The following is a 14613-nucleotide window of genomic DNA, read 5'->3' as shown; positions in this document are numbered from 1 at the left end:
AGCCAGTCGTCTCTTTCTTCAGTTAGGTGATGCACCGGAGAGAAACCTGTTGATCCTGCAGCAGAAGGAACCAGAAGAAGAGAGTGACTCCTTTCCTTTTTCTTTCCTCTCCTCTCTCCTTTTCTTTCTCCTCCTCCCTCCTTCTCTCTCTCTCTCCTCTCTTTCAGTGTGGAGGTGTGAGGAGTAAGTGACTCCCTCTTGCTCTTTCTCCTTCTCTTGTTCTTATGAAGGTATCAGATGTGGCTCCTTTCCTTCCTCTCTTCTAGTATGGAAGTATAAGAAATTACTCCTCTCTCTCTTTCTCTTCTTCCCTCCTCTCTCTCTCTCTCTCTCTCTCTCTCTCTTTCCCTCCTCTCTCTTTACGTGGAGGTATAAGGACTGAATGACTCCCTCGCTCCCTCCCACCCTCCTCCTCCTCCTCTTTCTCGTTGGTATTAACGGTGACACGGCAAGCAGCTCATTCACTGCCACTGATCCCTGTTACAGAGAGAGAGAGAGAGAGGTAGAGAGACATAGACAGACAGAGAGAGAGACAGAAACTCAGTGGGGGGCGATGAGGTACAACGTACAGGAGGTCACACACGTAATTAGACACAAAAGCACACACACACACACACGTGCAAACACACACACACACAGAAACAATTACAGGGTGTACAGGAAAACAGTGCACACCCTTTTACATGCAAACCTAAATTTGTCTCTGATGAATAAGGCATGCAGGACAACACACACACTCTCAAAAGAAACACACACATACACACATGCAAAACATGCACACACACACACACACACAAAGACATAAAGACACAAAGATAGAAACAATGAATCACCTTCTACATGCAACCTTAAATTTGTCCCTGGAGAGTAATACATGCATGCAAACACACACACACACACACACACACACACAGAAACACTCTCATGAAGAAACGCACACATACACACGCATGGATAAATCCCCACCACCACACACAGACACACACACACACAAACACAAAAATACACAGATATAACCAGATACACTCTCTCACACACATATAGGATATACCGTATACATACATGCGCACACACACACACACACACACACACAACCATTTACGTACATATACAACCAGAAACTCACTTTCACACACACATAAACACATGTAGACAGACACACCCACCTATTCAGGCACACACACACACACACACACACACACACACACACACACACACACCCCCTATTGTCCAGACAGTACTAAGAGCGCGGCAGTGGTAAAGGTCACTGCTGTCGCTGTTAATGTGACAGATCAATCAGCCTGTTCTTTACAGCTCACTGACTCACACACACACTCACACACACACACACACTCACACATACACGCACACGCAAACTGCACAGAGACAATTCAGCCACCATGTTTTCAGTTCAGTCATGTTTATTACAGTAAACCATCACTGATGTAAACAATATATACAAGTCTAATATAAAAACAGAGAGAGATGAGAACAGAAAGCCTTTATAATATCATCAACTTTCCCCCTGTGTGATAAAACAGTGGCAGTTATACATCAGATGCTGTATATCAGTAAGTACATACTGTCTATAAGGCCTTTAAACAAAGTCACCATGCAGTATAAATGCATGCATGGATGAATGTACACCTGATATATACGAGAGAGAGGAGGAGAAGAGAAGAACGAGATTGAAAAGTGGTGAAATGTTCCTTTATGTTAATGAACTGTAAGTGGTTTTGACTCCGGTACAGTGGCTGCTGCTGCTGCAGGGAATTGTGGGATCTGATGAAATGGGCCTTTGGTAAAATATTAGAAATTGGGTGAGTGATGTTATCTTGTGTCCACAGTCTACATGTTGTGTTTTGGAAATGAACTTTTCACATCTTGGATTTCTCTCTGTGCTGAAGTGCTGCGTTTTTCAACCGGCCGTCCCACTCACTGGTTTAGATAAATAGCTATGTTCCAAATGTATTTTTATCAGTTTTTGGAAATAAAATCATTACCTGAAGTTCATCATTTAATCTCTAAAATATAGGAGTGTCAACTATGTAAAAGTGTTATTTTGTCAGCCAACGACTTCAGTTAAAAAAATGACCATGTTTTTTTGTCTGATCAATCATTTTGTAAAAGCAGGTGTCTTTTTTTTAATGAAAACTAATACAGAAAATATTAGGGACATCTCCCTGATACTGGATAAATTGTCTTAAAAATCCTTCTGTAACTCGTCTGCTTCTCTTTATCTACATGTCCTCCTTTGTGATCGGTATAGATTTAATAAAGCAAATCAAATAAGTGATAATGTATTTTACCTGGATTTCACCTCATCAGTGAACTTCACATGAAGCGTTAAGTGTTCCTAATATTTATCACATTCAGTGTCTCAGTGTATGTGACAATTAGTCTTAACAGAAGTGGAGCGCTTCAGCACAGCAAGAAATTTAAGATCAACGGTGCTGCAGTGAAACTGAATCTTAATCTGCAGCCTGCGGTGATGAATGGAGCCAGTGTGTGTGTGTGTGTGTGTGTGTGTGTGTGTGTGTGTGTGTGTGTGTGTGTGTGTGTGTGTGACCTCTGCAGCTCAGCTAGATGAATTTCTCACTACACTCAACACCACAGGTTCTTCAACAGTTTTTTCCCTACAGATCCACATTTTTAAAAGGTTTCTTCTCACAGGAAAAATATAACCTTGTGGCCTGCTGTGTTGGCTCAGTCTGCAAAGTACTTTTGTTTTTAGAATCCCTCTTGTTTTTTTGGTTTTATCTCTCCTGCACAAACTAGTAACTGCTTTTGTTTCTTTTATCATTGCATTTTATCACTTTGTTTCTGTGTTTTATCACTTTGTAAGTAAGCTAAACTAAAGTTCAACCTACTACCTACAAACCAACAGCATTTTACTTAATATACTTTACATTGCAGGGAGTTAAGAGGCAGCATCAGTAGATTTGGATACCAGTTCTTCTAGAAAAATCAAGGGACCCAGTTCTATCTTTCCACCACCCAATGTTAAATCCCAACCTGGTCATGTCAAGACTCTCTCTGTGGAGCTGCTTTAGAAATATGATAACAGTATGCATGTGTTGCTATTAACACATATTACTGTAAATGCATGTGTGTGTGTATTCATCAGAAGCCACTGTGACCTGCGAAGGATTGTTTGCACTTTTACACCCAAATGAGCTTCATTTCAGAATAGTGAAAACACGCTTGAACCAAAAGAAAAATGACTGATACATCCAGAAATTTACCCTGGGTATAACGTGTCTATATATGTGACGACCTATTCATATTACTGGGAAAACTTGCTCATCATCTCCTCCACCTCAAACTGCTGTCCATATGTCACGACCTTTCCATGGGTGACCTAGTGGTTAAAGAGACTGTCTTGAAAACAAAAAGTCTGTTGGCTGACCTTTTGGATATATACTGTTTCCCATGAAACCACATATATACCTGCTCGCTCACTGAAAGTTGCTCTGCTTAACAGCATCAGACAAAATGCCCAAAACATGAAATCAAACTGGGAGTCTGTGTTTGTAAAGAAGTCTAAATCATCACAGAAAAACATATCTTAGTTCTGTTTTAAAATTGATGTTTGCTTTAAGAGACAAAATAAAAAACAAGTGGCTATGAACCCAATAAGCCAATGGCAGTAAACACGACGACAGGTTATTTATTGATTGCACATAAAATATGGCTAATTTACATACTATTATAAACTCTAGGATTCTAGTTACCTATCTACAAGATAAAATAAACTGAAATGATAAAATAATGATACAATTAATGGTAAACAAAAGTAAACAAAGACTGTGTTAAAACATATTCTTAGGTATACTGACGACTTTTTAAGATGAAGATGCCTGAGCAGTGGCAGAGATCGGTAAATTGGTTGGTAAGTTGGCTGCAAGAAACAAAAATGTCATAAAAAAATAAAGTCATAATTCCTTGCAAAGCTGCTCATCTCCTGTACCTGGGGGGGGGGGCAAGAGAAAATATTATTTCCCTACAGTGACATTATTGTTATCACTGTTGCTGTTGCTACTGGACTGAAGCTGTGGCACTTTGCTGTCTCTCTGCTGCCGCTGTGTGGCCTGATCTGGTACTGCATGGCACACAGACACACTGCCCTGTCTGTGCTTGGCTTTTACTTTATTCAATGGCTGGGTTTAGTTTGATTCGATTCAATTAGATTCGATTTTCTTCAAAATTCAAGTAATGAAAAACTTTTGGCACAAGAGGGTTGCCATATAAAACGTGTGGAAAAGAATACTAGAAGTTCGTATTAACATTTTGTTTTGACTGAATCGACACTGAATTGTCCCAAGCCCATTTTGCATCCCTTCTAGGATGCATTTACTTTAATTCAACAGGGACATAAAATGGCACAAATTAAGGTAACCCCTATAGGGATAACCAATCAGAGTTGCGGGGGCAGGACACACGCAGCACAGTGAGATCACATCTACAGTCTCATGTGGGTGCGGGTGAGATGTTGTAAACTGACACTGTATGTATGTTGTACATACCTCCAATATGGCTGGCTGTGACAATACTGTCTCTTCTCTCCCTTCTTACAAGGCTTTGAGATGATAAATCCCTTCAGTCAAAGAGCCTTAGTTTTCAGTTGAGTGATTTTTGTCAAATCTCAGGCTCTAAAGTATGTTTGGCTGTTGTTTGCCTTTGTAATATAAGGCAGTGGAGGTTGCATACTTTCAGGTGATGTGGTCAGTATGCAGAAAATGGCACTAACACTGCCAAGTTAGGGGTTTGATTTCCACCAGTTACACTAAAAATGTATGCACTCATAGTACTGTAAGTTGCTCTGGAGGAAAGCTCCCCCCCTAATGGCTTATGTTTCTTTATGATATTTACACCTCAAATGATTTGTATTCACAAGGGAAATTAAAGTATGTTGTTGTAAAAAAAAAATCACAAACTGGACTACAAATATTGGCACGTTGCAATAGAAAACAACACTGTTTGTATATCTTTGGTCCAAAACAAGAATAGATAAGATTAACACACAGTTAACATGCTTTGTAAAGATGTACGGTGTAAACAAGTGTTAGTCTGTTGTGATATATTTGAATATAGAGAGAGACGAAGACCTATTTTCTATTGTATTAGTTTTTGTAGTTATGTAGTCCTAGTTTTTGTGACATTAAATGGTGAAAAGGTATAAAAGGAACTGCCATGACACACTGAAAAGGGCATAAAGCTAAATGATGGTGAGCAAATAAATATTTTTTTGCATTTTCTCTTAATTCTATGGAGCTTTTTTGGATGTGCATTCTTCTTGAAAGTAAAGCTTCCATTACTGCCAGAAATTTGCCACTAAGGGCAAATGAAGGCAAAGCTGCGGCAAAAATTTGTGGTAAACTATTAGTAAACTTTACTAACAAGAACAGACTGATTCTGATTGGACCCCGACTGGACGGCTGTGCGGTCCGTCTTAGATGTTGGTGAGCTCCCTGCTGGTCGCCACGGTGATGGTGAGGGTTCCGGGGAGGTCGTTGTCACGGCGATCGCCCTTGTCTCTCAGGTGGAGAGTCTGCTGGAACTCTCCAGGTTCGGCCGGCAAAGTCACCTGACCCATGAAGGAATCCATCATCAGGTTATGGTTGTAGATCTGAGGAGGAGGAGGAGGGAGAGAGCGAGAGAGAGAGAGAGAGAGAGAGAGAGAGAGAGAGATTTATTGTTAATTCTTTAATTTAGATATTTTTATTATTTTATTTTTCAGAAGATAAGACAAAACTTTAATGATCCCCAAGGGAAATTGGGCTGTTGTAGCAGCAAAGAGTGTAAGGATATATCAAAAAGAATATGATATATATAGAAATAAGAAAAAAAAAATGGGGTTCTGATGAGAGTATGAAAAAAATATGGATTCCAGCATTAAGAGTAGCAGCAGAACTGGAGCATGTACAAAATGAAATATGACACAAATTACAAAAAATATTAATATATATGCACTTCTTTACAAATGAGAGACATATAATAACACACACACACACACACACACACCTCGACGCTGATGGCCCGGTTGGCTTTCTTCCTGTAGAAAATCCCCTTGGTGTCGAAGACGGGGCTCCGTGTGTCTTTATGGACCGGAGAGCGAACCTTCTCCCCTTCACAGCGGATTATCACATAGGGGTCTGACGCTGGAAAAAAACACACACACACACACACACACACACACACACACAAGATACATATAATTACTGCATTGTGATTTCGAGATATGTTTAGAAATAGTGGATGATGGACTTCGGGTAATAACTATTTTGTTTCAAATAGAGAAGGCCATCTGGCGGCCACAACAATATTTTTCAGCTAGCTCTCTTTTTCTAGCCTGGTTATTAGACATAATCAACGAACAGGAACTGGACCTCCATGATGGCACCAGATGTGGTTGCAAAGAGATTTGTGACACAACCGCAAAGCCTCTACAGGGTTTTGGAAATGAACTTTTCATATATATATGTACCTCCATCAGAGTCTTGTCCTGCCAGCCCGTCGGCCTTCAGTATGTGGACCTGAGTGACCAGAGAGGGATAACCACACAACCCTGACCAGCAGGTCTGAGGAGGCTCATCCAGAGTTAACTCCCTGTAGGAGAGACAGAAAGAGAGAGATAGAGAGAGAGAGAGAGAGAGAGTGAGAAGGAGAGAGAGAATGAAGTCAAATGAATTTATTACTTCATTTGAGTAACAAGCTCAACACTGGTAACAGCAAACATCGAAGGGTTCACACCAAACCAACTACAGCAGAGACGGCACTAAAACGATCTCCAGACAGATTTTGTGTCCTTACATGCAGTCGGACGGCACGTCGGTGAAGATGCGGAGCAGGAACTCTCCCTCCAGGCCGGGGTCAAAGGTCGTGGGGATGATGACGTAGCGTCCCTGCTTCAGGTCGATGCGCAGGAACACGCACCTGGAGTTGATGTAGACGCTGCCGCCAACCTTCTGCTGGGTGACGTGCATACGGTAGGTCCTGTTCAACTCCACCTACACACATAGAGACAGACAGGTAAACACAACACACACACATTATACACTCACATTTTAAGCATTTAGCTGATGCTCTTATCTACAGTGACTTAAAATGAGTGCACCAGTAGACAAATCTGCAATACCTTCAGCTCTTCAATTCCTTCCTTCGGTTACCAAACGCTACAAAACTGAACAAACATCAATATATCATTCTCAAATTTACTGTGATCCCTCCGTGTAATTGTCCTATCAAGCTTGACATATTTTTTCAACCCAAATAATGGATTGTAACGGTGTAAAATTATGTTAATGCCTTTAACTACGTCCAACACTAATATTGACTATTTTTGCTTTTGGGGGTTCCTCTGTTCTGGATTTCTTTATCTACTGAGGTGGATTCTGATGGTTTTCGAAGCTGTAATGAAAAAAATAAAAATAAAATACTTAGCTTATTCCAGTATTTTGTGGCTGTGTGGAGCAAGGATAACATAACATTGTGGAGGTTATGGTTGGTGGTTCGAACACTAAGTTCAGTAAGGCGTTAAAATATGTAATAACTTTATCATACACACACACACACACACACACACTCTGTGCTGACCCTGTGTAAATCGAAGCCAATGGCCAGGTTTTCTCCTCGCCCCTCTTTCAGTGTGGCTCGGCGGTCTCTCTGCTGCAGACAGATCAACACCTCGTCCTCCGGCTTCTTCACGTCAAACATGTACTACACACAGAGACAAATACACACATATCATTATCCATACACACATACACAACACAGAGAGACACATACACACATTACTATTAATACACACACATACTACAAAGGCAGAAAGACAGACATTAAGTGAGAAAACAAACTTTTTTGTCCCCATAGTGGCAGGTATATCTTAAAATTTCCAACCATTTTTTATATTTAACTAAACAACTAGATTTATAGAATAGTTAATGTTAAAATTCTACAGCTTTAATACACATATATTGGCCACAAAGAGAGATGAAAAATACACATGGTGATCAATAATAATGATGCTAATTATTATAATTATAATCATGATAATAATCATAATGAGATACTAGCTATACCACCACTTGCTACCCACCCAACACGTGCACACACACACACACCTGCGGGTTCTGGAGGAAGGACTGCTTGTTGTTGATACAGCCCCCCGAGCGGTTGCTAAGCGGGTTGTCGTGGCGACGCCAGGAGCCCCGCATCACAGCCTCCTCCCAGGTCTTATGGAAACTCAGGTAGGACGTGTTGATCAGACGACACAGGATGAGATCTGTGAAGTTAGCGATGAAGTCATCAAATGTCATCCTGGAGGGAGGAGGAGAGAGAGAGAGGGAGAGGGAGAGAGAGAGAGAGGGAAGAAGAGCGAAGGGGGAACATAAATAGAAACTGGTTTATTTATGAACAGAGATATTTATGATAAGACAATGGATACGATTTGTGAAGTTTGCTATAAAGTCAGGAAACCTCATCTTGGCGCAAGGGATGGGAGGGGGAGAGACAGATAGAGGGATGGGGGAGGGATGGTGAGGGAGGAAAGGAGGGAGAAAGCGATGGTGAGAGGGAGGGTGGGATGAAGAGCGGAAAAGGGAGCACGAGAGAGAATGGATGAAAGATCAGAGCAATGGAGGGATGAAAAGGGAGAAAGAGGGAGGAGAGGGAGAAAGGAAGGAGTAGAGGGATGACGAGAGAAAGGGAGAGATCGAATGAGTAAGGGAGAAAGGGAAGGAAGGAAATGAAGGAAGGAAGGAAGGAAGGAAGGAAGGGATGGGTGGAAGAAAGGGAGAGAGAAAGGGAGGAGGAGGAGGGAGACATGAGGTAGAAGAAAGGGATGAAAAGAGGGATGGGGCAATGGAGAGAGAGAAATCAAGGGGAAAGAGAGGGAGAAAGACAGAGAGAGAGAGAGAGAGAGAGAGAGAGAGAGAGAGAGAGAGAGAGAGAGAGAGAGAGATAAGTCTGCTATGAGAAAGAAAGAGAGAAAGACAGAGAAAGAGAGAGGTGTGAACTCAGGTAGAATGTGTTTATAAGACACCTCAGAATCAGTGAAATTAGCAATGAAGTCAACAAAACTAACCCTGGAGACATAGAAGGAGAAGTCGAGAACGAATAAATATAACAGACACCTGAGAATTGGGTCTATTGTCAGCAAACGTCACAAGCAGGAAGTCACTGTCAGCCACCAGGTGGCGGCGTGGCACCACAACTCACCAAAACTCTCCGTCATCCTGCACGGTGACGCCGATGTTCTCCCTCTCACTCTTACTGACCTTCTGCCACTCCTCAGAGCTGAAAACAGGAGGAAAGGTAAATAATAATCACATAAATATTGATCACTGAAACAAGTTAATCAATTCATCAATCCATAAAACCAACACTTTATCTGTATGCTCAATTCACTGAAGTTGCTCTTTTTAGATTCTTTGTAACCAGTTTGAATCCTTGGGCTGGATGGGAAAATATGGATGAGGAAAGCCACACGTCATCCCCTACAGACAAATATGTCTATTTGTGTAATTGCAGCGCCCCCCTTTGGGCTGGTCAGTGTAATGTTGAAAACTCTGTGATGCAGGGATGAGATGCATCATTCTCCCAAGTTTCATCAAAACCCGACCGGCAGTGTGTGAGATAGTCTGACCAAAAACTCGACAGAAAAGCTTTGCCGAATGTCAATACTATCACACTCTCCCCTTCTCTCTCTTTCTCTCCCTTCCCCAGCTATTCGGTCTGTCTGTCTGTGTCTCTCTCTCTTTCTCTGCCTCTCTCTGTCCTCCCTGCTCATTTTCTCTCTCTCCTCCCATCTCTCTCTCTTTCTTTCTCATTCATTCCCTCCCCCCTATTTTCTCACTAACCTTTATTATCCCTGGAAATTGGATTGGCAACAGGAGCAGCCAGTAAACACCCATGTGAACACAACAGTATAAACCAAGACATAAGACATACAGACGTTGAAAACCGTCTCTCTCTCCTCCTCCTCCTCCTCACCTGTCGCTCCAGGGTCCGTTCCACTCCCTCTGGCCCCAGGGGTTTCTCATGCGGATCATGGTGAGTTTGTCTGACCTGAAGTAGGCCAGCAGGCCGTGGCCCAGCCTCACCTTGCGGACGTCCGTCACCGCGTAGGCGTGGCCCTTCACCAGGCCGCAGGCCAGCCGCGCCTCCATCTCCGCCGCGCTGGTCGCCTGCAGCGCCATCCAGTCATTATCATTCAGTCATTTGCAGTGGTGGAAAGTAACTAAGTACATTTACTCAAGTACTGTATTTAAAGTCGAGATGAAATGAAAAATGCATTTTTAACCCTTTTAGATCACATCCCCGGTCATATTGTGCACTTATTTAACAATATATGCCAAAATAAATACAAAAAATCTATTTCTTTGTATTCTTATATCAAAATCCAATCATGTTTTCTTCCTGTAAAACAAAATATGCCGTGTGCTTACGTAAGCATGAACCAACCAATTTCAACCAATAATATCATGACATCCACCCATCAATCATTCTTCAACCTCTAGCTAGCCACACCGGTCATATAAAACCGCACTTCACCGTTTAGTTGCAGTAGCTGACAGAGCAATATGGAGAGAGATAGGAAGAGATGTGTGTTTGGATATCAGTGGGCAAAAACTTTGTTTTCATTTCCAAAACAATGTCGCTGAGGTCTAATTCATTTATCTCTCCCTTGTCCTCCTCCTGATCTAACAACAGGTGAGGGAGGTGTGTGTGGAGCCAACAGTCCTCTGTAGCTCCGTTTCTCTCTGTAGCTCCGTATCACGCTAAACTCTAAGCCCCGCCCACTGTTTAGCGGTCCAATCAAATGCAAAGGATTTGATTTAAATCCCTCTTGTAACTGTACACCGCTCAAATAATCCGTTTCACTGGGAAATACGTCACAGTACAGAAGCTAAAGACGCTTTAACTTCCGTTTCAGTGGGACTTTAAGTACAATTTTGAGATACTTGTACTTTACTTGAGTATTTCCATTTGATGCTACTTTATACTTCCATTCCACTACATTTCAGAGGGAAATATTGTACTTTCTACTCCACTACATTTATTTGACAGCTTTAGTTACTTTTCAGATGGAGATTTGACACAATGGATAATATAACAAGCTTTTAAAATACAACACATTGTTAAAGATTAAACCAGTGGTTTCTGTGGAGGAAATTACACTATTCTACTATTCTATGTCTTTTATGTCTTTAATATCTGTACTGTACTCTCTTTGTATTATTATGAGAACTTATCTCTGTGTGGAAATTTACAAACTGCTGTTCAGCACATCTCTCATGCCTTTGACCTGACCTGAGACTGATAAGACAGTGGCTAGTTGAATCGGTCCTTGTTTGCACTGGAAATCTTTTATCTCCGGAACCGGGCCATTCTATTCATCATGTATCAAGCATGATACCATTTCTCAGTTGAATGCTGTCTCTGTCTTCAGTAATTTTCCATTCTCCACCGGTTTGAGATAAACAAAGGTTCTGACCAGAGATGGCCTTGAGTGTCCGGTTGGAACTGGATTTTGTTATGCACAGATGCACCCTGATCGCATAATGTTTCAAGTATAAGAATGTGTCGGACTTCTCATGACTCAGCTATTTCTACTACATGATTATAAGACGGGTGGACAAAACAGAGGGTTGGGCCCTTTGCTGATCACACCTGGTGTGAATGCATCATGCCTTGTTTGCAGGCAATAAAGGTGACAGAAAGACAACTCTATTCTCCAAGTCTCTTTTATTACAGAAAACTTCCACCACAACTTCCAACCTTTTTGTCTTTAGACGTTGTAGTCGGGGTCACATTTCAGATGTGTATGAGTTGTTAACAGCTCCACCAAATAGTGATTTTTCCCTCTAAACCTCACGGTTTCATTTCAATAAATGTTGAAATGATCCAATATTTCAGCAAAAATCAAAGATTAGAGAAAAAATCCAAAAACTGAAAACAGATTTGTGTCTCAGAACTTTGTTTTTTCTTCTTTCCTCTCCCATTAATCATCTCACGACCCCCCAGATTTATCTGGTGACCCTTTGGAGGGGCCCGACCCCTAGGTTGGGAACCACTGGACTAAACTAGCTAACTGTATATAAAGTAGTTCAAACTAGTTCCACCTCCAGCAGCTACAACAGTAACATGCTGCTTACACACTGATGCTTCAGTATTAATAATCTAATGATGTCATATATAATAAAATATCAGTCAGAGGGACCAAACCACTACTTTTACTTTAATACTTTAACTACATTTTGCTGCTAATACTTATGTACTTTCACTTATGTAGGATTTTTCATACAGGACTTTTACTTGTAATGGAGTATTTTTACATTGCTGTATTAGTACTTTTACTAGGATCAGAGTACTTCTTCCACCACTTGTCATTTGTTCATTCAGTCATTTGTTCATTCAGTCATTCCTTTATTCACTCATTTGTTTACTCAGTCATTCAATCATCCAGTTATTCCTGAATTCAGTCATTCAGTTATTTGGTCATTCCTTTATTCACTGATTAATTCAGTCATTCATTCGTCCATTTGTTGCCTGTCTGCCTGTGTGTGTATTTGTGCTTGTGCTCGTAAGCATGTGTGTCTACCTTCATGTGCCTGCCTGCTCATGTGTGTGTGTTTCTGTAAGTGTATTTGTTTTTCAGTGTGTGCATGCATTTATGCTTGTAGACGTGTATGTACCAGGCTTGTATATGTGTGTGTGTGTGTGTGTGTGTGTGTGTCCTCTCCTCACCCTGATAGAGCAGCTGATGAGTCCTCCTCTGTTGTGGACTTTCAGCACTCTCTCAAACAGCTCGCTGCGTTTCTCCTCCTCGTCTTTGAACCCGTTCTCCATCAGGTCCAGCGGCTCCGAAACTCCGCCGGTGAAATCCACCAGGGCGTCGGCCGTGTTCCCCCCATCCATCGCCTCGTAACACCCAAACATCCTAAGAAACACACACACACACACACACAAACACATTCACACACACAAACACACACGTAAACGCAAATTTAATTTATAGCAGTTTGCTCTTGAGCACATTTCATACATTCATTTATTCCTTCATCTCTAACTTTAACATTAACACAAATCTAAACAACATACATAAAGACACATGCACATATTTATTACCATACTTTAAGGAGGCTGAATTTCTCACTCATTTCTTCATGTCTAACAGTAACCCAGATGCCAAAGTGTGTGCAGTGTTACAGTAATGCATCAAAACAATTAACATTGATTCAACATCAGCTTTGTACCCTGAAATAATGTTGATTCAATATTGAAAATGGATTCACAGTGACACAAAAATCATTAATAAGGCATGTTGCGATTATTCCATTCTAAATATTCCCAATTTTTCATTTTTTATGTACTGTATTTTACATATTTTACAATTTCATTGTTAATAAAATTAGATTTTAATTTATGTCTGGTTGAAATAGGTTTTATATCTATTTCTTGAGTTGGTGACTTGTTAGCTGCAGCCCCACTTAGCCTCAGATTGAAAGGAGCTGAGACAAATGGTATTTTACTGGCAAGTCAGCACAGAATCCTGCTGTAAATAAAACAGGGTTAATTATATACTGCTTCAATGTTAATTTGACGTTAAATCAATGATTGAATTTGAATTCAAATAACATCCATTTTCAATATTGGATCAAAATTATTTCAGGGTGCAAAATTGATTTTAATTTAATATTAATTTCAAATCTATATTTCAACACTGATTCAATGTTATCTTGACATCTGGGAATTTAACCGTAATCCTAAACCTGCACTGGGTTTGAATCCCAGACTGGCTGGGAGAAACTGGGTGGGGAAAGTGAACGAGAAACACCCACTGACTCAAAAACTACAGTCGTGGTGTCGTTGAGAAAGGAACTTCCCCTCCAGCCCCTCAGCCCTAACCCTAACTTTAAATAAACCCTAATATTAACACTAAATTAACCAGGATGTCTGCTGCATTCCCCCTGCACCTTATAACACCCACACCCTGAAACTCCCCTACATAGTAGAAGACAACACACAGACACACACACACAGACACACACACACACGCTGTGATTGGTGGAAGCACTCACTTGGCGTAGGCCTTCTCCACCAGCGCGCTCCAGAACTCGTTGCTGTCGTTGGAGTGGCAGTACACCAGCTCTCCGTTCACCGTGGGCAGCTGGTCGTCGATCACCACGTCCACCCACTCCCCGAACCGCCAGAACCGGAAGTGGAAGATCCCGGCGTAGGAGTCCGGCTTCTCCTTATCCCACTCCTGCTCCTTCCAGTCGGGAATCACCTGAACAACACATAAACGAGATAATGCGTCAAAGGTCGAGTTTCATTATGAAGCATCAGGGTGTAAAAATATGAAGAGAGATGCTTTAACAGAAAGACTGTACTCCTGTAGCGGACTGTACACACACACCAAGAGGACATTGCTATCATCATAAGGCCAATAACCAGTGATACAAACAAGAATCAGTTATATTTTCATCAAAGCATTTATTTCTGCTTGTGTTTTTGTTCCTTATAAGACCCTATCCTCATATAACTTTATATACCTTATATAAATTTAAGTTTTTCATCGCAGAGGAATTGGTTTTTTTTATGCATATG

The 14613-nt window shown here is 41.2% G+C and overlaps 1 protein-coding gene across 1 annotated transcript in view; it reads right to left on the bottom strand.

Moving 5' to 3' along the window:
• Window positions 1-1433: 1433 nt before the first annotated feature.
• LOC139643303 (calpain-5-like) overlaps window positions 1434-14613 on the bottom strand; it is a 47785-nt gene continuing 34605 nt past the window's right edge. The window contains exons 4-13 of the mRNA XM_071518416.1: window positions 14085-14293; window positions 12751-12943; window positions 9994-10187; window positions 9220-9297; window positions 8124-8319; window positions 7597-7719; window positions 6814-7010; window positions 6488-6609; window positions 6025-6161; window positions 1434-5629 (exon numbers count right to left, since the gene is read on the bottom strand). Coding sequence (XP_071374517.1) covers window positions 5453-5629; window positions 6025-6161; window positions 6488-6609; window positions 6814-7010; window positions 7597-7719; window positions 8124-8319; window positions 9220-9297; window positions 9994-10187; window positions 12751-12943; window positions 14085-14293 — 1626 coding nt within the window. The 3' untranslated portion in view covers window positions 1434-5452. The remainder of the gene's footprint in view (window positions 5630-6024; window positions 6162-6487; window positions 6610-6813; window positions 7011-7596; window positions 7720-8123; window positions 8320-9219; window positions 9298-9993; window positions 10188-12750; window positions 12944-14084; window positions 14294-14613) is intronic.

This window comes from Centroberyx affinis, unplaced genomic scaffold (genome assembly GCF_046629955.1).
Source record: "Centroberyx affinis isolate AG114_WGS23_722 - 3 ecotype Tasmania unplaced genomic scaffold, CSIRO-AGI_Caff_v1 ptg000581l_1, whole genome shotgun sequence".
Lineage (NCBI taxonomy): Eukaryota > Metazoa > Chordata > Actinopteri > Beryciformes > Berycidae > Centroberyx > Centroberyx affinis.
This window is presented reverse-complemented; position numbering and strand designations above follow the sequence as displayed.